The sequence below is a fragment of the Mesoplodon densirostris genome, chromosome 7, assembly GCF_025265405.1.
Source record: "Mesoplodon densirostris isolate mMesDen1 chromosome 7, mMesDen1 primary haplotype, whole genome shotgun sequence".
NCBI classification, from domain to species: Eukaryota; Metazoa; Chordata; class Mammalia; order Artiodactyla; family Ziphiidae; genus Mesoplodon; species Mesoplodon densirostris.
The window spans coordinates 110368194-110391354 of NC_082667.1; the positions used below are offsets into that span (position 1 = coordinate 110368194).

At 42.1% G+C, this 23161-nt stretch overlaps 1 protein-coding gene across 7 annotated transcripts in view; it reads right to left on the reverse strand.

Moving 5' to 3' along the window:
- Positions 1-21814, reverse strand: part of SIK3 (SIK family kinase 3) — a 249774-nt gene extending 227960 nt beyond the window's left edge. For all 7 annotated transcript variants that reach the window (XM_060103060.1, XM_060103058.1, XM_060103056.1 and 4 more), the window contains exon 1: positions 21542-21814. In XM_060103060.1, coding sequence (XP_059959043.1) covers positions 21542-21814 — 273 coding nt within the window. The remainder of the gene's footprint in view (positions 1-21541) is intronic.
- Positions 21815-23161: the final 1347 nt, after the last annotated feature.

Below are 23161 nucleotides of genomic sequence, written 5' to 3' on the forward strand. Positions count from 1 at the left end.
AGGGTATTTTTGGACCGAGCCTATGAAGCAGCACTCTGTTGATTATGAGCTCCATCCTCTGAATTCCTTTCATATTCAACCTTGGTTTTCACTTTTCTGGCACAGCGCTCCAAAACCTCAATGCAAGACATAATGAAATGCTGGGTTACTTTAGCGCAAAAAGGTCAAGCCTCCAAAAGCGTTCTAATTAGGAAATCTCTTCAGTGAAAGCATATAGAAATGTGCTGACTCCTTTTCCCTTCTCTCTTTTTCCAACAGCTATTTGCTTTCTCCGGAGCAAATCTTCAGTCAAACACAAAAGCCAACCACCTAGCAAAGCTCAAATACAGACAGGTGTTTTGCAAGCACAGTTAAATCTCAGGAGTAACTGATCAACATGAGATAACATCTATTAACAAGGTGCTTATTGGTGTGCTGGGACAGTTAACTGCCTAAAAATCTCTCAGTTAAGACTAGCATTGAGAAAAATGAGGAATACAACTAAAAGAAAAAGTAAGCCCACTTTCCACCAACAGAAAACTCGTAAAAGAAAGAATCACGTTAAGTCAACTAGTCCTGCCACACAAAAACACTTCATTCCAGGGTTATTTTCAGCGATACTTAATTCCATGGTGCAGACTAAGGACCGTAAACAAACCTTTTTGAGTATTTTTCTATTTTAATTCTACTATGGGGAGGGTGGGAGAGAGGGAGATGCATGAGGGAAGGGATGTGGGAACAGATGTATATGTATGACTGATTCACTTTGTTATAAAGCAGAAACTAATAAAAAATTAAAAAATTTTAAAAAAATGCTACTAAAGTCGATGGTTAGGCTTATGAAGAAAACGTCTGAGAGGGTATGACAAAACCATTTTTTTTAACAAAACAGGTACTCATCTGAAAATATACTTGTAAGTTACAGTTATTTAGAATTAAGAGTTTCACTGATGCACTCTAGAATAATGTTCCAACTGAAAGGAAAGCAAGGATCTTATCACAATAGATATGCCCTGTTCCATTAGCTCTGTTCCCCAAACATCAAGTTTAAACTTCTTTAATACTCACAAGACCCTAAAGTTGGTTCCTGCATGAGACAGACACGACAGAAAATCCCAGGAGAATGCTAATTTCAGACTGTAAGAATGTCTAATATTTAACAGAGAAAAGAAGGCGAAAGAAAAGGAAGTGATTATTTAGCAATGTTACCTGGGCTTTGCCCAAGTCATATCTGAGTCGATTTACTGCATGCCACAGGAGGTAAACAAGTCAAGCACAGGTGAAAAATCAAGGTCACCAAACTGAATTCTGTCTAGCACTTTTAAGTAGTATCTGTTTCACTATGGGCTTTGACTTCAGCTGGGTGCCAGTGCAATTTCTTGATGCCTTTTCTGCCACCTACCTTCTCTGTCTCTGTATTCTGCATTAAAAGATTGTGAGGAAAAGGTTATGTTTTCTAGAGGTACCCAAGATTATAAAATGAGAGGTGTTTTTTTTTTTTAAAGACACTTAGGATGTCAAGCCAGAATGACATATGTCATATCCTAGAAAAGCTCTTCAACAAGTAACACTCCCAGATCATTTCTACTTTGCAGGCTCTCAGAATGCATTAAATGTTTCATAAGTTAAATGAATGTTTTCTAAGGGAGAGCAAGGAGTTTTACTAAAGGAGATTACAGTGCTTCCCAAACTGGTATTATATTTAAGAACATTTGAGGCTGGCCTTCCAAATATACTTTAAGTACTATAAAGCTATAATAATTAAAGCTGTACAGTATCGAAGCAAGTAAAAACAGCACAATCAATGTATTAAAAGAGTTTAGAAATGTACCCAAGTATCTGGAGATTCTGTAGACAAAGTAGCTTTTTAAATCAAGAGGGAAAAGATGGATTACTTAATAATATTGTGTTGGGACACAGACAACAAACTAGACATCTGAGGAAAAAGATAGATTCATTCACTCAATAAATGGAGGGCCTATTACCGGCAAGCACTGTGCTAGATACTGAAAATAACAACAAGGGAAAAACTGCACAATCCATTGCCCTCAAGGAGCTTCCAGTCAAGGGGAAGAAAAAAGCCATTAATAACCACAAAAATGAATGTAAACCAACAGCTCCAATAAATTCCACAACTGATTCCCTTCTCACCTGGTTTAAACCAAAATGCATTCCACATGAAACAAAGATCTAATTTTAAAAACAAAACCATAAAAATACTTGAAGAAAACATGGGTACATAGTTTTATAAGATGAGGATGAGGAAGAAAACTGAGAAACCTTAAAGTAAAAAACAAAAAAAGCTGACTACATGAAAATGTTTACATTTTATAGTAAAAAAAAAAAAAATACACACACACATACGCTGTCGAGACAAACACAGAAACATATCTATAATATTTGAATAGGTAACTAATTCCCCTAATATTCAAAGAACTATGCACATTAATGAGAAAAAGCCAAAAAGCACAAAAGAAAAATAGACAGGACACAGATAATTCCAAGAAAAAATACGAATAGCCAATAGACCAATTAAATGATAGTCAAATTCACTAATAAATAACTACAAACCGAGATGACGTTTTCTCACCTGTTAGACTGACTCCCTAAAGAGGTGGCTGGTTGCCCACGTCTAAAGAGAGCAGAGGAGCACTGTCATACACCCCCAGCCGAGTGAATTAGCTCGGCCTTTCTTGGAGGGCAACTGAGCAACATTTATAAAATTCTAAGCACTCATACTTTGACTCAGGCATTCCAGCTCTAGAGAATTATTCTAGTAAATTACTGAGAAAATGAAGAATTTAGTTTATAACATTGTATATATCATAATGGAAAAGAACACATAACTTTTGGGAGGTTTGCTCTAGGTTGGACCTAATAAAAACACTTGTATTTTTTTTTTTTTAGAGCTCTAGAGCACAGGCTCAATAGTTGTGGCGCATGGGCTTAGTTGTTCTGTGGCATGTGGGATCTTCCTGGACCAGGGGTCGAACCCATGTCCCCTGTATTGGCAGGCGGATGCTTAACCACCGCACCACCAAAGAAGCCTTTTTTTTAAATCTCTTTATTTATTTGGCTGCAGAAGATCTTCGTTGCGGCACGCAGGATCTTTAGTTGCGGCATGTGGGATCTAGTTCCTTGACCAGGGGTTGAACCCAGGCCCCCTGCATTGGGAGCACAGAGTCTTAACCACTGGACCACCAGGGAAGTCCCCCAAACACTTGTATTTTTAAAAATTAAATTAAATCTGAGATTTATAAGTCTTTTGAATAATAAACAGTGCAAAAGCTAATAGAAAACTAGTACAAGCATACAAATATAAATGTGCAGAAACTGTTAAGTGACATATAATTTGAAATAAAAAAATAAAAGCCAGAAACAACCCTAAACCTATCAATAGGGCACTACTTAAATAAATTATAGTATATCCATAAAATGGAATACTCTGCAGCATTACAAAGATTGAGACTAGAGCAAAATGTATTGATGTGATAGAATGTGGAAATATATTATTAAAATAAAAAATGAGTAGCAAAACCACTATATATAAATAAACAACAAAGACATGTATAGCACAGGGAACTATATTCAATACCTTATAATAACCTATAATGGAAAAGAAGACATACATATATACTACTGAATCACTTTGTTATACACCTGAAACTAACACAACATTAAATCAATTATACTCCAATTTAAAAAACAAAAAACCAAATAGCGAAGAAAACATTGGCAGTACATTCTTTGACATTGATCTTAGTAATATTTTTGAATATGTCTCTTCAGGCAAGGAAGCAAAAATAAATAAATAAAGGAGACTACATCAAACTAAAAAGCTTTTGCATAGTGAAGGAAACCATCAACAAAATGAAAAAGTCACCTACTGAATTGGGAGAAGATATTTGCAAATGATATACCCAATTAATATTTGGTTAATATGCAAAATATACAAAGAATTCAAAAAACTCAACATAAAGAAAACAAACAACCCAATTAAAAAATGGGCAGAGGGGCTTCCCTGGTGGCGCAGTGGTTGAGAGTCCGCCTGCCGATGCAGGGGATGCGGGTTTGTGCCCCGGTCCGGGAAGATCCCACATGCCGCGGAGCAGCTAGGCCCGTGAGCCATGGCCGCTAAGCCTGCGTGTCCAGAGCCTGTGCTCCGCAACGGGAGAGGCCACAACAGTGAGAGGGCCGCGTACCGCAAAAAAAAAAAAAAATGGGCAGAGGATCTGAATAGACATTTTTCCAAAGAAGACATACAGATGGCCAACAGTCAGATGAAAAGATGCTCAACATCACTTACCATCAGGGAAATGAAAATCAAAACCACAGTGAGATATCACTTCACACCTGTCAGAATGGCAGGTCAAAAAGACACAAATAACAAGTGTTGGCGAGGATGTGGGGAAAAGGGAACCTTCGTGCACTGTTGATGGGAATGTAAACTTGTGCAGCCACTATGGAAAACAGTATGGAGATGCCTCAAAAAATTAAAAAGAGAGCTACCATATGATCCAGCAATTCCATTCCTGGATATTTATCCAAAGAAAACAAAGCCACTAATTAGAAAAGGTATAGGCACCCCTGTGTTCACTGCAGCATTATTTACAATAGCCAAGATACGGAAGCAATCTAAGTGCCCATCAACAGATGAATGGATAAAGACGTGGCATATATATATATACACACACACATACACACAATGGAATATTATTACTCAGCCATAGAAAAGAGTGAAATCCCGCCATTTATGACAACATGGATGGACCTAGAGGGCATTATGCCAAGTGAAATAAGTCAGACAAAGACAAATACTGTATGATTTCACTTACATGTGGAATCTTAAAAAATAAAACAAATGAATAAACATAACAAAATAGAAACAGAGTCATAGATACAGAGAAAAAACAGGTGGTTGCCAGAGAGGAGGGTGGGTAGGGCAAGAAGAGAAATAGGTGAGAGAGATTAAGAGGTACAAACTTCCTGTTGCAAAATAAATGAGTCGCGAGTATGAAATGCACAGTGAGGGGAATACTGTCAATAATTATGTAATATCTTTGTATGGTGACAGATCGTAACTAGACTTATCATGGTGATCATTTTGAAATGTACAGAAATAATGAGCCCCTATGCTGTGTAAGGAGAACTAACACAGTATTGTAGGTCAATTGTACTTCAAAAACAAACAAATAAACTCACAGAAAAAGAGATCAGATTTGTGGTTACCAGAGACAGGGGGAGGGGGAGGAGGAACTGGATGAAGGGAGTCAAAGCTACAAATTTCCAGTTATAAGACAATTAAGTACTACGGATGTAATGGTACAGCATGATAAATATAATTAACACTGCTATTATGTTATATGTGAAAGTTAACAGAGTATATCCTAAGAGAAAGAATTTCACAAGGAAAAGGAACTTTCACTTTTGATGTTATTTATTTTGTAGAGTTTGATTATTTTATAAGACACATGTATCAGATAGATACATAGATAGATGTTTTTAAAGAGACTTTGCGGCTATAAAATGTCCAGGAAAAGGGAGATCTATCCCAAAGTGAGAGAAAGGTACAAAATGAGTACAGAGGAAAATATTTCAATAGAACATATAATTTCAGAGTTAGAATAACTTTACAAATAAGGAAACTAGAGCATCAAAATTTAAAACCTTTGTGCTGCAAATAAAACCATCACAAAAGTGAAAAGACAACCTACAAAATAGGAGAAAATATTTGTATGTCATATATCTGATAAAGGACTTATATCCAGAATATATAAAGAATTCTTACAACTCAACAATAAAAAGACAACCTAACTAAAAAAAATGGGCAAAGAATCTAAATAGACACTTCTCCAAAGATCTACAAATGGTCCCTTAGCATAGAAAAGATACTCAACACCATGAGTCATAAGAGAAATGCAAATCAAAACCACAATGAACTACCACTTCACATTCACTTGGATGGCTAAATCAAAAAGAAAGAAAATAAGTTTTGGTAAGCATGTGGAAAAACTGGAACCCTCATACATTACTGGTGGGAATGGAAAATGGTGCAGCCATTTTGGAAAACAGTTTGGCAGTTCCTCAAAAAGTTAAATATGGAATGTTTATGATGCAGAAATTCCACTCCTGGGTATATGCCCAAGAAAAACTGAAACATACGTCCACACAAAACTGTGTACACGAGGGGAATTCCCTGGCAGTCCAGTGGTTAAGACTCCACGCTTCCAACGCACAGGGCACGGGTTCCGTCCCTGGGTCAGGGAACTGAGATCCTACGTGCCGCTCAGTGCGGCCAAATAAATAAATAAAATAACGTAATTAAAAAAAAAAAAATTGTACACAAATGTTCACAACAGCATTGTTCATAGTAGCCAAAAGTGGGACTAATGCAAATGTCCACTATTTCATGAATGAATATACAAAATGCAATATATCCATACAATGGAATATTATTCAGCCATAAAAAGGAAGGAAATTCTGACATATGCTACAACATAGATGAACCTTGAAGACATTATGCTAAGTGAAAGAAGCCAGACACGAAAGGCAATATGTTGTATGATTCCATTTATATGAAATGTCCAGAATGGGCAAATCTATAGAGACTGATTAGTGATTGATTAGGGCTGCAGGAGGGAGGTTGAGGAAATGGACAGTGACTGCTAATGGGTCACTTCTTTTAAGAGGAATAAAAACATTCTAAAGTGGATTGTGGGGGACTTCCTTGGTGGCGCAGTGGTTAAGAATCCGCCTGCCAATGCAGGGGACACGGGTTCGAGCCCTGGTCCGGGAAGATCCCACATGCCGCAGAGCAACTAAGCCCATGCGCCACAACTACCGAGCCTGCGCTCTAGAGCCTGCGAGCCACAACTACTGAGCCCGTGGGCTACTGAAGCCCACGTGCCTAGAGCCTGTGCTCCGTGACAGTGGAAGCCACCGCAATGAGAATTCTGCACACCACAACGAAGAGTAGGCCCTGCTCGCCGCAACTAGAGAAAGCCCGCGCACAGCAGTGAAGACCCAACGCAGCCAAAAATAAATAAATAAATTTTAAAAATAAAAAAATAAAAATAAAATAAAATAAAATGGATTGTGGGGACTCCCCTGGTGGTCCAGTGGTTGCGAATCACCTTCCAATGTAGGGGACATGGGTTGGATCCCTGGTCAGGGAACTAAGATCCCACATACTTCAGGGCAACTAAGCCCGAGCACTGCAGCTACTGAGCCCACATGCTCTAGAGCCCGTGCACTACAACTAGAGAGCCCACGTGCCACAACTACTGAGCCCACGTGCTCTGGAGCCCGAGCGCCACAACAAGAGAGATGCCCGCATACTGCAACTGAGACCCATCAAGCCAAATAAATAAATAAATAAATATTTTTAAAAATAAAAAATAAAATGGATTGTGGTGGGGAACTCCCTGGCGGTCCAGTGGTTAGGACTCTGCGCTTTCACTGCTGGGGCCCAGGTTCGATCCCTGGTCAGGGAACTAAGATCCCGCAAAACGCGCAGCACAACCAAAAAAGGAAAAAAAAAAAAAAAGGATTGTGGTGATGGTTGCACAACTCTGTGAATATACTAAAAACACTGAATTGGGTGAATTGTACAGTATGGGAATTATATCTCAATACAGCTGTTGAAAAAATATATACATTAAAAAGAAACTGGAAGGTACTTCCCTGGTGGCGCAGTGGTTAAGAATCCACCTGCCAATGCAGGGGACACCAGTTCAAGCCCTTGTCTGGGAAGATCCCACATGCCGCGGACCACCTAAGCCCCTGCGCCGCAACTACTGAGCCTGCACTCTAGAGCCCGTGCTCCACAAGAGAAGCCCCCGCACTGAGAAGCCCACACACCGCAACGAAGAGTAGCCCCCGCTCGCCACAACTAGAGACAGCCCGCGTGCAGCAACAAAGACCCAGTGCAGCCAAAAAATAAATAAATAAATAAATAAATTTTTTTTTAAAAAGAAAGAAACTGGAAGCCCTATGGGGTTAAGTGACCTGCCCAAAGAAAGCTGCCAGGCTAGTAAAAACTGAGACGTGAAACACGTGCCCTGACTCCCACAGCAATGCTCAGTGCATCACTTAGACTGCCTCGAGCTGCTCTGATGGGCCAAAAAGGTTCCCCCAAAGACTGGAAAAGCAGAAAACACTGCTACTAGCATAAGGAAAGGAAGAGAAATTTAGGTAACACAACTGAAATGTTGTTTTCAAATTTTAATGTGACTCCAAAATTGATTCTTGGCCTAAAAATCTAAAAACCATTGATAGAAGAGGCTGTGACTTAGTAAAACAGTACCCCTTTTACTAAGAGCTCAATCAGAGCAGGGCACGGGATGCAGCTGCTGGCTGAAAAGGAAGAAGGAAAATGAGATGAGGCTGAAATCACCGGCCACTCTTCTGCATGTGTCAGAGGCCAATGGCTAACAATGCTTCAAACAAGTTTTATTCTCGAGGACTGTGAAATCCTGTACCGAGATCCGAAAGTATCATCTCAAAACTGAATTACCTCCCAGAATTACTATACACATATAAGATATTTAGGAATAAAAAATGAACATGGTATCTCTGCAGCTGACTTGGACACAAAGATCACTGCTGGAAGACAACTGCCCCATTTGACTAGAATAACAATATCACTGTTGATGTAGAAATGGAAAGTAAGCCAAGAACATACAATCACTAAAAACATTATTTTGAGGGTTTAAAAAAATGAGCTACCAAAAAACCTCATCTATTGTCAGAACACTGCTTATGCAACACTAGAACATTTTGACAGAAGGAAAGGACAACAGCAGGCAGGAAGCAGGAAGAAAGAAGTAAGAAATCCTGCAGGTGCCCAGCTAATCCTAATAAGAAACACACAGCTCTTCTCCTGCCTTCCACAGTAACAACAGTCCTGTTCCTTGTGGTACACGGACCAAGATTTCTTTTGCCAGGAACAGAAAACAACTTACTACGTGAAAATGTCAACTTGTTCCAGGGAACACTACACTGGCAGTGAACAGACATAAACCTTTCAAACTACAAAGTTTTGGCTGTTTCCTCAACCAAATTTTTAACATCACTGGCCTATTGTCAAATTCAGTCCAGTTCATGCAAACTCTAACACAAGTGGACAAAAATACTACGCTGAAGTATACACTATACATAAAAAACTCTATAAAGTATCTTGTCCTCAAATTGCTAACAATTTGACTTATAATTAGAAAATTAACGTAGAAGTTCTCTTAACCCACCACCTCTCAAGCAACCTGCCGAAATAACTGATGCTTCCCCTTTCCTCTGTAAAACAACTGGGGCCCCAGCATGCAAGCTGGCCCCAATGAATAGCCACTCCCTCTACTCCTGGATATTTCTGCTCCCATCCATTAAGTTGCATGCTTACCAAGAATTAACTGGTTATCCCCAAACCTATTTATACCAGTTGTTCTTGTTATTATAGTAATGCAGTTTAATTATCTATGTAAACGGATGAGAAATCTGGGAGAAAAGAAAGACATGTTTCTTTGAAAACTAAGTTGAATGCTTAAAATGACTTGGTAAAGTCAAATTAGATGTGGATGAGACAAGTGTAAAAGACTAGGGGGAGAGAATCAAGAACTCAAGAGAGATTCTGTACTCATATTGCTTCACAAATACTTTTAAATTCCTACTCTGCTTTAAAAAAGCAAAACTGGACTCATAGATGATGAACTATGGGTATGTTTAACACAAACATGATGAAGAACTTCAATCAGGACATCAATATACAGAGCAAGGTCTACATCTAAGATTAGCGAATGTGTTTCTTAGACAAACTGCAAAGAAAAAGAATAGGAGGGGAAATCTATAGAGTAAAACAAACAATTTTTTAATACAAAACTTAAGGGACATCAATCAATTATAATGTATGGACTTTATTTAGACCCTGATTCAAACAAACAAGTGGTTAAAAAAAGAAAAAAAAAATATATGTATATAACACTAATTTGATACTTAATGACATTAAAGAATTATTGTTGTTTTAGGTAGGATAATGGTACTGTGGTTATGTTTTTTGAGAAATAATCCTGGCCTATACAGAGATACATGCCAAAATATTCATAGATGAAATAAGATTCTGGGAATTGCTTCAAAATAAACTAGGGAGAAAAGAGAAGCTGGAAGTGATATGGGTGAAAGATTGGCCATGAGGTAATAACTGCTTACGCTGAGTGATAGGTCGATGGGGGTTCATTATGTCATTCTTTTTAATTTTGCTTACGTTTGAAATTTTCCATAATAAACACTTTTTGAAAAAGATTAGTGGATTAATGCATATTCACATTTTAAATTAAAATAAAATATTAAAAGTATATATGCATCATTATTTCTGATTTCCCTGCTTCATTCATTTCTTTCCCCTAATTAACTAAGCAAATCATAACCCAAACTGACTGTATAAAAGGCCTTCTATTGGAGACAAAAGAAAAGAGCATATTGTCAGACGCCTAAAATACAGCAGTGGTAGCCCCAAACATTCTAAGAACAATATTCCACATGACCCAATTACCCTTAAAACCTCTTAAATAACACATAAAGTACAGTGTGTAAAGTAAATACAAACATAATAGGACTGGTGTATCACCACATTTATTCACATAATTATTTCCTTTACAATTTCCGCACCATCTTTTTGCCATTAAAAAAAGAGAGGAGTCGGGCTTCCATGGTGGCGCAGTGGTTGAGAGTCCGCCTGCCGATGCAGGGGACACGGGTTCGTGCCCCGATCCCGGAAGATCCCACATGCCGCGGAGCGGCTGGGCCCGCGAGCCATGGCCGCGGAGCCTGTGTGTCCGGAGCCTGTGCTCCGCAACGGGAGAGGCCACAGCAGTGAGAGGCCCGCGTACAGCAAAAAAAAAAAAAAAAAAAAAAAAAGAGAGGAGTAATTTACAAACTTCATCAATCTCTGAAATTCTCACTCAGGTTTACCGAAGGATAGTTATTTAAAAATCAAAGATTCAAGTAATCAGAGTCTTTCTCATTAACCTTTCTTCTCTCCTTCAGCAATTTCTCCAATTTAAGTTTATGTCTCTTTGTGAAAGACCAGGAGAGAATGATGATTCATAAAAAACAACTGAAAAGGTTAGAGTCACACTTAACTCTTTTCATTCCTCGTCCAGGTTTGGTTCAGGGAAGGAAGGATTAGGCAGCTGCTCCAGCCCTCTTTAATGGGTCCCATACCTACTGCCCTAGGTTTAGAGGTGCAGCAGGGACTTAAACGCCCTCCACTCCCAAACCAAGGAGGGCAGAAGCGGAGACAAAATAAAAAAAGAAGACTTCATTCACTTCTGGGAGGCTAAACCCTGGCACAACCTTTCTGGAAAGCAATGTGCCAATATATGAATCAGATATCTTAAAAACATGTATACCCTCTGACCCAATAATTTCACATCCAACAGTCTATCCTGAGAAAAAATCAGAAATGCTTCAAAGATTCATGCACAAAAATGGTCATCACAGCAAATTTCTAACAGTGAAAAACTGGGAAGAACCTTAAATTATGAAAAAGGTTAAAAAAATAATGGCAGTCATACAACAGCAAAGTACACATCCATTAAAATTGATGTTTACAAATAGTTTCAAATGATGAGAAAATGCTTATAATGATAAGAGGGGAAGAAATAAAATAGTATATCAATATGATCTCAATTATGTATTTTACAATATTAATAACTGTTGCCTCTCAGGGGCAGGATTATGGGTGATTTTTTTCCTTCTGCTTCTTTATAATTTTCTGAGTTTTCCCAATTATAATCAGAAAAAAATAGGGCAAGGTGGTAGAAGTGAGCCAGTAATAATAAGCAACTGGGTTGAAGAGAGTTTATGCTCAAGACTTCTTGTATTCCTCCTCTATCAGGTCCCGGCTGCGAGCATTCAATTGCTCCTTTAACTTAACCCTTTGCCCACCCTGACAAGAATAACACTTATCCTCTTGTCTTCTAGTATCTGTAGCCATTACTTTTTGCCTACAGATGACAGAAAAAATACTATTTGAATGAATCCATTTAAGGTAAGGACCAATAAAAGTAACCCACTGAAATTAAGGACCAGTGACAGAAAAACAGTAGTTGTTTTAATCAGATCACTTAGTATAAAGAAAAGAACAAGTGGTAACTCCAACAAAGAGTGTGAAGTTATTTCAGGAAGTGCCAGCAGCTCAAGACAGCTTAGTGGGTCTGCAAAGAAGAGGCTCCTAGACAGAAGAGGGAAAACAAGGCACTGGCTGACTGTACTGACTGTACCCATGGGACCTTCTCAAGTAAGTAACCCACTGGGAGCCTGTATGTGTAAGAACCTTCTCCTTAAAATAAGGGACTTGAATTTAAATTGCAGGATTTACTTTAAATTATACTGAACTTCTTAATAATGGAAGTTTGAGATATGCCAAAAGTAACTTGCCCAGAAAGGCTGTGAAATCTCCTTACCTAGAGATTTGTGAAAAAAAGGTAGAACATTATTTTTCTTTAACATCTTAACTGGAGATAGAAAATTTCAATAATAAAATTCTAAGATGCATTGAGTATAAAAAGCAAACTCAGCTCCCATTTTTTTAAAATAAATTTATTTATTTTATTTATTTATTTTTGGCTGTGTTGGGTCTTCGTTGCTGGGCGCGGGCTTTCTCTAGTTGCGGCGAACGGGGGCTACTCGCTACTCTCCATTGCACTGCACGGGCTTCTCATTGCGGTGGCTTCTCTTGTTGCGGAGCACGGGCTCTAGGCACTCGGGCTTCAGTAGTTGTGGCACGTGGGCTCAGTAGTTGTGGCACACAGGCTTAGTTGCGCCGCGGCATGTGGGATCTTCCCGGACCAGGGCTCGAACCCGTGTCCCCTGCATTGACAGGCGGATTCTTAACCACTGCGCCACCAAGGAAGCACCCTTTTTTTTTTTAATCCTTACATTCATTCACTAAATGAGTATTTACAGGCATTGTAGTAGGCACTGGGAATACAGCAGCAAACAATAGCTTAAAATCCCTTCCCAAGTGGAGCTGACATTAAATTATCACCCTGTGCCTCCTAACAAGCTTTAAAAGTTAGGTATTTTCTTCTTTTTTTTTTTTTTTTTTTTTTTGCGGTACGCGGGCCTCTCACTGTTGTGGCCCCTCCCGTTGCGGAGCACAGGCTCCGGACACGCAGGCTCAGCAGCCATGGCTCACAGGCCCAGCCGCTCCGCGGCATGTGGGATCTTCCCGGACCGGGGCATGAACCCGCGTCCCCTGCATCAGCAGGCGGACTCTCAACCACTGCGCCACCAGGGAAGCCCCTTCTTTTTCTTTTTAAGTAAAATGATTTTTAGAAATTTCAAGCATGTCAAAACACTGCCAGAAAACAAAAAGCACCTAGCATTTGGACTGATCCAGAGACGCCCTTAATAAATACTGGGGAAACAAGACTAAAAAACTGTGTGTCTGAGGCACTGGGGTGGCAGGCAGACAATTTCTCTATATACGAGTTTGCACTTTTTGAATTTTGTTCCATATATCATTCATTCCTAGTTTTTGATAAACAATTTTTCAAAAGCTTATTGGCTGGCTGGCTGGAATGAATGAATGAAAAATTTCTTCTCCAAAAAATTCAGTCTCAAGAAATGTGGTTACTTAACCTAAAATTTCACATTCAATTCTTCTGGAGGGAGCAAAGAGAAGTAAAGCCTACTGCTGGTAAGCATGGGCTGGAGCTGAAACTAGGCAGAAATTTGAGGATTTCTCAGAAATTCCTAATCAATACCTAAATATAGTTTAAGATAACTGGCCAAAAGTACCCAGTTTTGGTACTGGGTGAGGGAGCCCAGCCTACACAGAGGAGCTTAAACAGGCAATGGGTTTGCATCTCCTTCCTTTTCAGTTTCTGGGAAATGAGACTGAGTATTTACAATCTGATTCCTAACTCTCTGACAAGCTAAATTCTGAGAAGAAATACTTACCAGTGTGTCCAGAGACACCTGGTCTACAGTGGATCACACACCTCCTGAACAGAAATATGTTCTAACATAACTTCACCACGGCTCATCCAACAGTTTTGTCCTTAGCTGATGGAATTTTACTCTGAACAGATCCAGAAGAAACCTTCTCAAGCTAATTCATTCAAGACTGTTGAGGGCTTCTCAAAGACATCACCAAGGCCATTATACACATTCCCATGGACAAAAGTCCATGGGAATGTATATAATTTTCATCCTCTGGATGTTATCAGTCATCCACAAGACAGCATGACTATACTATTATGCCAGAAGGGACCAAGCTACTATTATAAAGGAGGTAGGGATTCACCTGATGGGTGAGGTCATTCACCTGGGGAACAGGCCAAGCTCTTAGATCAGAAACTAGAACCACATAAGAGGAGCCCTAGATAAATGGTTCTCTTGGCCCTCACCTGCATCATCAAGGTACGTATCTTGGTGACCAGTTCTCTTAATGAGTTATAAGATGGCACCATCCCCTGGAAACTGGTATTGTTCTGGTAAATAAGGAGTCCGTCTAAGAAATGTACCTTCAAAGACAGACCAGACCAACCCAACAGAGCAAAAGTATAATTACTCATGTTCCCTGAGTGTGAGCTAGATATAGTGGCAAAAGCGAACTATATAAGGCAGACTGTGTTTATGATCATTGCTTTTTCTGTGTTTCTTTCTCTTTTTACTTCCTTTGCATTTTGAAAGGCTTTTTTTGACACCTCAGTCATGTCAAGGGAGCACCAAGGGGCATTTGAGTAGGAGACCGAAAGGCAAAGCAGTGTACCCATGGAGGACTGCAGGTAAGTGACAGGGGTGATAGAGTGACACAATGCCAAAGGACAGGTTAAATACAGTGTTGGTATATCCCCTACTTGGAAAATTTTCCTCTCATCATGACTTCTCATCTTTGGAGTTTGTTTTAATAGAGAGGATAAATAATCTTAGACTTTAATTAGTAGGTGTATCTTGTTTCTCTAATGAAAGAGTAAGTATTTAGAGGGCAAGGGCAATGCTTTGTATGATAGGAGGAGTCAGGGTGGAGTTAACTAGGAGTAGGATACCTGGATTCTATTTCTACCTCTCCCACTAATTAGCTATAGGATTCTGGGCAAATGAGGGGTGGGAGAGATACAGCAGAGAGCTGTGAGTCTAACAGATAATTGGTCTAAACTACTTTTATGGCTCCTAAAAGCCTGAGATTCTAAATTCCGTTAAGTCCATCTTTCTAGACTCTAGAAGAGAAAGAGTTGGAATAGAACATCTCTGAGATCTTTTTTTTAATAAATTTATTTATTTATCCATTCATTCAATCATTCTGTGTTGGGGCTTTGTTGCTGTCCACTGGCTTTCTCTAGTTGCGGCAAGCGGGGGCTTCTCTTTGTTGTGGAGCACAGGCTCTAGGCACACGGGCTTCAGTAGTTGTGGCATGTGGTCTCAGTAATTGTGGCACGTGGGCTCTAGAGTGCAGGCTCAGTCAGTAGTCGTGGCGCACGGGCTTAGTTGCTCCGCGGCACGTGGGATCTTCCTGAACCAGGGATTGAACCTGTGTCCCCTGCACTGGCAGGCAGATTCTTAACCACTGCGCCACCAGGGAAGTCCCCCAACGTGAGTTTTTAAAAACATAAATCAGATAATGTCAGTGCTCTGCTTTGATATCTTCTGAGGTCAGTCCCCTGTTTCATACCCAATTCCATAAAATGGCCTATAAGACCCATATGATCTGGCCCCTGTCTAACTTTCTGATCTCATTCCTTACCATCCCTTCTCTTGTTCACTAAGCTCTAGGCACCCTGACCTTGGGTTTACTCTTTGGACAAACTAACTTCATTTCTACCCCAAGGCTGCTGCACGTGTCATTCCTTCTGCACTGAATATTCCATCTTCTGAATCTTCCCAAGCTGGCTCTTTCTCATCATTCAGTTGTCAGCTCAAATATCACCACCCTGGAAAGGCCTTCCAGCACCCTGCCCCAGACACTCTCTAGCCCTTTTATTTTCTTCATAGTATTTGTCACTATATAAAATTATTTGTTTACATGTTTCCTGCCTGTCTCCTCCCATCGGAAAATAAGTTCCAAGAAGGCAAGAGCTTTTTTTCTCTTTTGTTTTTGGGGTACTCTAGAGCCAGAGTAGAACCTGACACAAAATCTGCATTCAGTAAATATACACTGAATGAATGAATGGACAAGGGAAAGCTTCCATCTCTGTGCAGAGAAGTTTTAGGTGTTTTTTAGACTGACAAAGGCTCTGGTAAGAAGAGCACATTTCTTTTTCCTTCCAAAGCATCCATTTTGTTCTCTTTTATGCCAGGAACTAGAAAACATTAGCCAGATTGATGCTTGGAAAATGAAAACAGCACTTCTGGCACAGAAATAACTAGTCTGGGCACCTCTGGCTTGAGCCAGATCTATGACTTTCTAGGGAGCTGGCACCAAAGTCAGAATGTTAAAATAAACAGTTTTGATGCCGAAAGTGGAATACTGGTATTTTGACTCTGGAAAAACGAGTCCAAATCAGTCTTAGCTCTTCACAAAGTTTCAACAAACCTATCTCAAAATGAAGTTAGTTGGCTTTCAACAGTCATTTCTAGATTATCTAGGGATGGAACTATCCTCCTCAAATGTAACTAATATAAATCTTGCTTTCAATTTCTTTTTGACATAATTCTCTTTTCTATTTACTAATGAATCTTGTTTTCAGCCTTCTAACGAGCACAAGCATTATCCTTAGAGGTGAAAATAATACTATTGGCCCACTTTTGAGTTGTTCTCCTCGTGGAAATGAGTTTGCACTAAACCACACAGCACACAGATGTGTCGTGGCTCGTCAGTATTTGGAAAGGGGTCAGGGAGCACAATGTTGTTTCTGTGTAATATCTAAAGTGAAGAATCCTGACCTTGGCCCTCTAAGGAGCACACCCTGCACCCAAGTGCAAGCGTCTCCTTAAGCTTGTAAGAATATTTCTTCATGTTCTCCATGAAATTTAAGGGAATCTCTGGAGGAAAGACTGCACTCAAACAAACTCTGTTCTGTCACCAGTCTGACAAAGCATAGCTACACAAACACCCTGAATATTCAAGGCAGCCCAAATAAAAGCCAGTGTTAGTCACAGTCTTCATTAGACAAGTCTCCTAACTATTTAAAAAGTTTAATGGAAAACTATATTTTTAAATGTCAACTGCATGAAATGAGCCCATAGTCCACAGGAATTAAATCCACTCTCTCAAAGAGGCACGTGAAATAATAGCAAACTACTTTTTTAACCTGAAAGCAGCACGTCATCAGGATGACATCGACCTACACTAAACAAATGGCACTCATGAACTGTTCCAAAGTGGTGAAAAGCAAACAAAGGGGACTATGTCTTACTCATTTTTGTTACTATTGCATCTGATGATGACGATGAAGAAGATGGTTATAGGGAATTCCCTGGTGGTCTAGTGGCTAAGCCTCCGTGCTCACAATGCAGGGGGCCCGGGTTCGATCCCTGGTCCGGGGACTAGATCCCACATGCTGCAACTAAGCGTTTGCATGCCACAACTAAAAATCCCACGTGCCGCAACAAAGATCTTGCACACAGCAACAAAGATTCCGAGTGCTGCAACTAAGACCCAGCACAGCCAGATAAATAAATAAATATTTTTTAAAAAAAGATGGTGATAACATTTACTATATACCTACTATGTGCCAGGTACACTTGTTCTAACAGTTTCACATATATTATCTTATATAATCTTCAAAACACCCGAACTTGTGAAGTAAGTACTATTGTTATCTTATTTCATAGATGAGGAAATCCAAGCACAGGCAGGTTAAGTTACCCAGCTATGAAGTAGCAGAAGATCCAAACCCAGGCAGTCTCATCCAAAGCTCAAGCTCTTACCACAAACCAATAAACAGGCAGGTGATATATCGATATATTTGTTAAAATACATTTTTAAAGTACTTGACCAATGGCTTTTATAGTCACGTATGCTCTTTTTTTAAATGCATACAAAATATATCTACTCTTCGTTCCCATTCATCCAACCAGTGAAAGTATAATTAGGTACAGGCAACCAAATAAGCAATTGAGAAGAGAAAATCTTTTCTTTTTTTTAAGCTCTTTAATATGTTATAGTGTCCTACCAAAAGAATAGGGCCAGAGAATCTCAGACCAAGGCTTCTCCAGAAAAGGGAACTCAAAGAAGGGAGGACAAAGACAGCCAGGGTGAGCTGCTGACCAAAGTATGTCACAGATGAACATTCTCTCCCGTTAACTGTTCTGCAGTGACGCTCTAAGCACTGCAGTGCTGCCAATATCAAGTCTGAGCTCATGAATGCCGTGCTGCAAAAGTCACCAACAACCAAATAGGAAAATATTTCCCTTTCTCTACTGATTTTATTCATCCCAGAGTCCTGATCTAGGAGGTTTGAGAGTTAACAGAATTTGGGAAAGGGCCAGCTTTACCACTTATTGTTGGACCGAGCACAGTAGCTTAGTCAATAAATAAAGTTTACTTTAGCCTCTCAGTCCATGGAATAGGTAATGTGTGTAAGAAAAGCTGACCATAAGTATTTCTCTGATGTTCAGAAAACACCTATTACATAACCTCTTTCAGACAACACAAATATCATCTGAATTACCTAAGTCTGATGGTTATATATGGTTATAGGAAAAACCTAGACCATTCAGTGGCCTACAGGGAGAAAAAGGAGAAAGAAAAAAAATCACATACCTCCAAAAAACAAAACAAAAAAATGATACATTCTGGAAAGAGATGGGGAAAAAAAATAGCTAGCTCTCTTTGGTTCCAAGTGACCTGACTGAAGAAGTAAGATAAACACTGCAGAGCATGGGAGAAAAATCTATCTACCTGAGTAACGGAACAGCAGCTTCTGCCACTGCCAATACCCAGGCACCTTCCTTGCCATTATATAACCAAACCATGGCCTCAATAGGCCATCATACTGTATGTCAACAGTTCTTAGACACATCTGAGCTGTCAGCATTTGAGAAACCTTTCCAAAGTGGATTCAGATAAGCATGAAGCAGGCCAAAATATGTTCATCATTTACTCAGAGCACATGACAGCTCCTTGTGAATTACGCTTCACTCATGTCGTCAGAGTAATTTAAGCAGAGAAACACAGGGTGCCTATAACTGTAACTAGGAAATTGCACACCGCTACAGAAACACAAATGAGTGCTGGTGTGGTCCCATCACACATGCAACTCATTGTCCAAGCCATTTCAGCCTCATTCAAGATTTTGAATATTTCCATACATAGGAATTGCATAACTGCACACCACAAATGATCAAAGAAAAACCAACATAAACAGTGACACCCATTTATAAACAAGCTGATGTTTAAAATGCTGCAGTCCTAAAGGATACCAAGGACTTTGAGAAAAACTTAGACACACACACACACACACACACACACACACACACACACAGGAAAATTAGAAAGCGGGGAGACCAGCCATAATTAGCCACTGGCTTTGCTGACTACTGAAGATAGAAATGTCTCTATTATATATAAAGCCAAGAATCAACTGTTTGCAATTACATTTACAAAAACATTCAACCCTCTCTGTCACAGATTTTTTTAATCAATATTTTGGTGTATCCAAGGGCTGTAAGATACAAAATTCTTTAAATCAGAGATACCATAAACCAGGCAACCAGTTAAGTTCATGGAGTCTGTCCCCCAGAGGTCAGAGCAAAATAATCACAGGAGCTCAACGTGATTACTTAGGTGGGAGGGGGAGGCCGCGGAGAAAGGAAATACCAAAACAAGGAACAAGGCTCCAACAACTAGAGCTGTTTGTAAACATAAATTTGGTTTGGCTAACAGTAAACACAACTGGAAACACTCAGGGGGGCAGAGATGCACCAGAGTCTTGGTTCAGTCCACTCCCCGCCAGGGGCCTGAGGGGAGCACCAGGAAACCTGGGACTTTGGGATCTCATTCAGCTCAGACCTGCAGACTTGAGGCCCTCTGAAAGACACTGACAGAAAGGCTGAAGGGGGCCCCCCAGAGGAAGTGAAACTGACCCATCAATTTTCCACAGCCACCCCCCAAAGCCACCCTGCTAAGAAGGGCCCCTTACAGTCTGACAGAAAGGAGGGAAAAAGGGACTTCAGGTCATAAGTGAGCAGGAGACAAGGCAGAGGTAAGTCACTGCCTTCTGAAAGCAAGGGACTGCCATAAGAGCAGAAACAAGGTAGGCGACAAGAACCAGAGGCTAGGCTGAGGAGGTGACGGGAATTGACGCAGCTTTGGTAGGAAGCAGCAGCAGCTGTAACAGTTCTTCATTAGTCAGGGTGAGGGAAACACAAATTGCAGCTTTAAATATAATGAATGACTACATCTAAAGTATTCATTCAAGTGAGAGACGGAGCAAAGAAAGAAAACCGGAGTACAAATGGGCTTGTGAGTCCTGTCAAAATCAAACAATTCCTCCTCGTGGCTTCGATTCCAATACTCCCAATGAAGAAGACCACAGGAAAGAGCTAACCATATTTCCTCCAAAAATAAATTTTCTATATAAAATGTTAAATGGATATGGCTTCCTAATTGACCTTGCCCAATTTCACCACCACAGCTCCACAAATCCCTTGGGAACCAAAGGGCCCCATGAGTGTCTGGGTTCCTCACACACCTCCTCAGTCACCAGGCTTTCCCCTCACCACTGACAGCCCACCCTGGGCTCTATTAGGCCCACAGTTCTGGACCCTCCAACAACTAAATATAACCAGCAATCCAGCTCTCCCAAACTGTTTAACCCCTGAGTACCTAGGGCCACCACAAACCTGGGCCCCCCTTGGGCCTCTGTTCCCTGACCCCCTTCCTGCAGAAAAATAAAGTGCTTTTTTTCCTCCATATTTCCCCATTTTTTTCATCGCCTCCTCCAATAATCCTGTCTGTCCTCAGACTCTCATTCCCACCATCTATCAGTCTTGGACGATCAAATGCTGATTGGTGCCTCTGTCAAAAGGTACCAGGTCCCTCATACCTCCCAGTACGCTGTACCCACCACATACCCCTGGTACGTGCCCCAGCTATCCTCGTTCCCCTCAGAACCCCACATCTGCGGGCTGCCGGTTTCACCCTCGTTTTCCCCCATCCTCCTGGTCCACATTTCCTATTCCCCTGCCCTCATTCCCTTAGGATTTCCTAACTGCTGGTTCCAGAGGCTTCTTAGCTTACTGCCTCCTGGCTCCGGGAGAGTTCCAAACCTCTTCTTTCCAATCATCTCTTCTACGACCCTCCGCACAGCCCAGGGAGCCCCCTCCCCATCCCCGGCTCCCTAGTTCCCCAGGTCCCCGCGCTGAGTGGACCCCTGCGTCCCCTCTGCCGTGCAGTTACCCTCTCCCGGGTCCCCCGGTGTCCCCCACCTTCTGCTTGCCCTCTCCGCACTCTCGCCCGACAGCCCCCGTACCCGTTTCCCCGGTCCCCAACGCTCTCCCGAGCCCCGCTCCCCGCGCCGACCCCTCAGCCTCGGTGTCGCGGGGCTCTCCTGCGCCCTCCGCACTCGGACGGTCCCGGGCCGCGCAGCCCCGCCGCCGCCCGGTCCCACCGCGCCACTACCTTGGCCTTGGTGACGAGGTGCGTGGCCCGCTTGACCACAGCGAAGTTGCCCTTGCCGATGGTGCGGTCGATCTCGTAGTAGCCGATGCGGGCAGGCACCGGCCCGCGGGAGGCCGGGGCTGAGGGACGCGGCGGGCCAGCCGCCGGGGGCACAGCAGCGGGGGCGGCCGGGGGCCCCGAGGCGGGCGGAGGCAGCAGGCGGCCCGCCGGCCCGGCTCCCCCCGCTCCGGCCCCGGCAGCCCCGCCAGCTCCGCTCGCCGCCGCCGCCGCCATCTTGTTGTGCAGTGAAACCTCCGGGGCCGCGGGGAGCCGGCGGGGGGGAGGGGGGAGGGGGCAGAGGGGCGGGAAAAGAGGTGGGGGGGAGCCGGGGGACGTCACTCCGGGAGGCGGAGCGCCCGCGCCGCCGGGGCCTGGCGCCATGGCAACCGCTCGTCACGTGCCGACGCGCGTCACTGCCCAGAGCCATGGCAACCGTGACCTCACTGGCGAGCTCGACCTTCCCGCGTGGGCCTGGTTCCTCGGGTGTCGGCTCCCGGGTGCCCCCCTTCGGGGAGGAGACAGTGGGCACCGCCAGTGTGCCAGCAGGTACCAAGCCGCCGCAGCGTTGCCCGAGTCTGGGGGTGCTTATGCCTGACCCAAACCCGCCCTCGATCCCCCCGGAACCGCTAATGTGACCCCTAGTGTGACCTCTGTCCCAGTTCGGCAATCACCCAGCCTCCTTTAAAACAAAGTATTTCCTCATCACCAGAAATATTAGCACTGTCCCACTTTAGCCCTTGAGGCCCCAAAGGCAGGAATAGCTACAGTATCGAAGCAACTGTAACCAAGTCGAAAGCGAGGCAGGGGAATTCTTCAGTAAAATTCCTTCCTCTTACAAAACTCAACTCACCCGGTACAACCACTCTAATTGTCACCGAATGTAGAGGAATGGGGAAATTAGGATTTGCGTGTTCAAGGGCGGAGAAACCAGCCCAAACACGCATTCCAGTCATTGGGTGGGTGAGGGCCAGAGCAGGGACGTCATTTTCCTTCCTCTCACCCCGTCTCTGAATAAGTCTATAGCTAGATGATTGTCAAAGAAGTGCCTGCGTCCTATTTCTGTTACTTGTTTAACCCTGATGAAGCAGTGGTGCGCATTGTCCAGTGAGTCACGTCATGGTTAAATACGTTACGTCTGTTGGGCAAAATAAATAAGTAAATAATAAAATAAAAATTCACGCTTACCAGCGACTCTCCAAGGACATTAAAGGTGATCAAATCAAATTCCAGCAGTAAATCTCATATCCCTTTTTCTTCTCTCCTGTGTTATCTGCCATTCCACACCCTCCAGAGCCCTCACTAGCTCCCAGGTTTCCCCCTTCTTCCCCCCCACCTTTATTAAGTAGATGGGCTTTAACAGCTTCAGGTAGGGCCGGGGATGGGTAGGCTACTGGGCTATCAATAACGAGATGGTCTGGTCAGGCAAGCGGGGAGGAGGGAAGGCTGTGAGCCCTCCAATGCTGAAATGTATTCCTCCTTCCAGTCCTGACCCCTCCACATCTATGTCTCTCTCGATGGCAGAACTGTGTTGTCAGGTCACTGCATGTACAATATTAAAAACTGACACCCAGGTCACTGTGA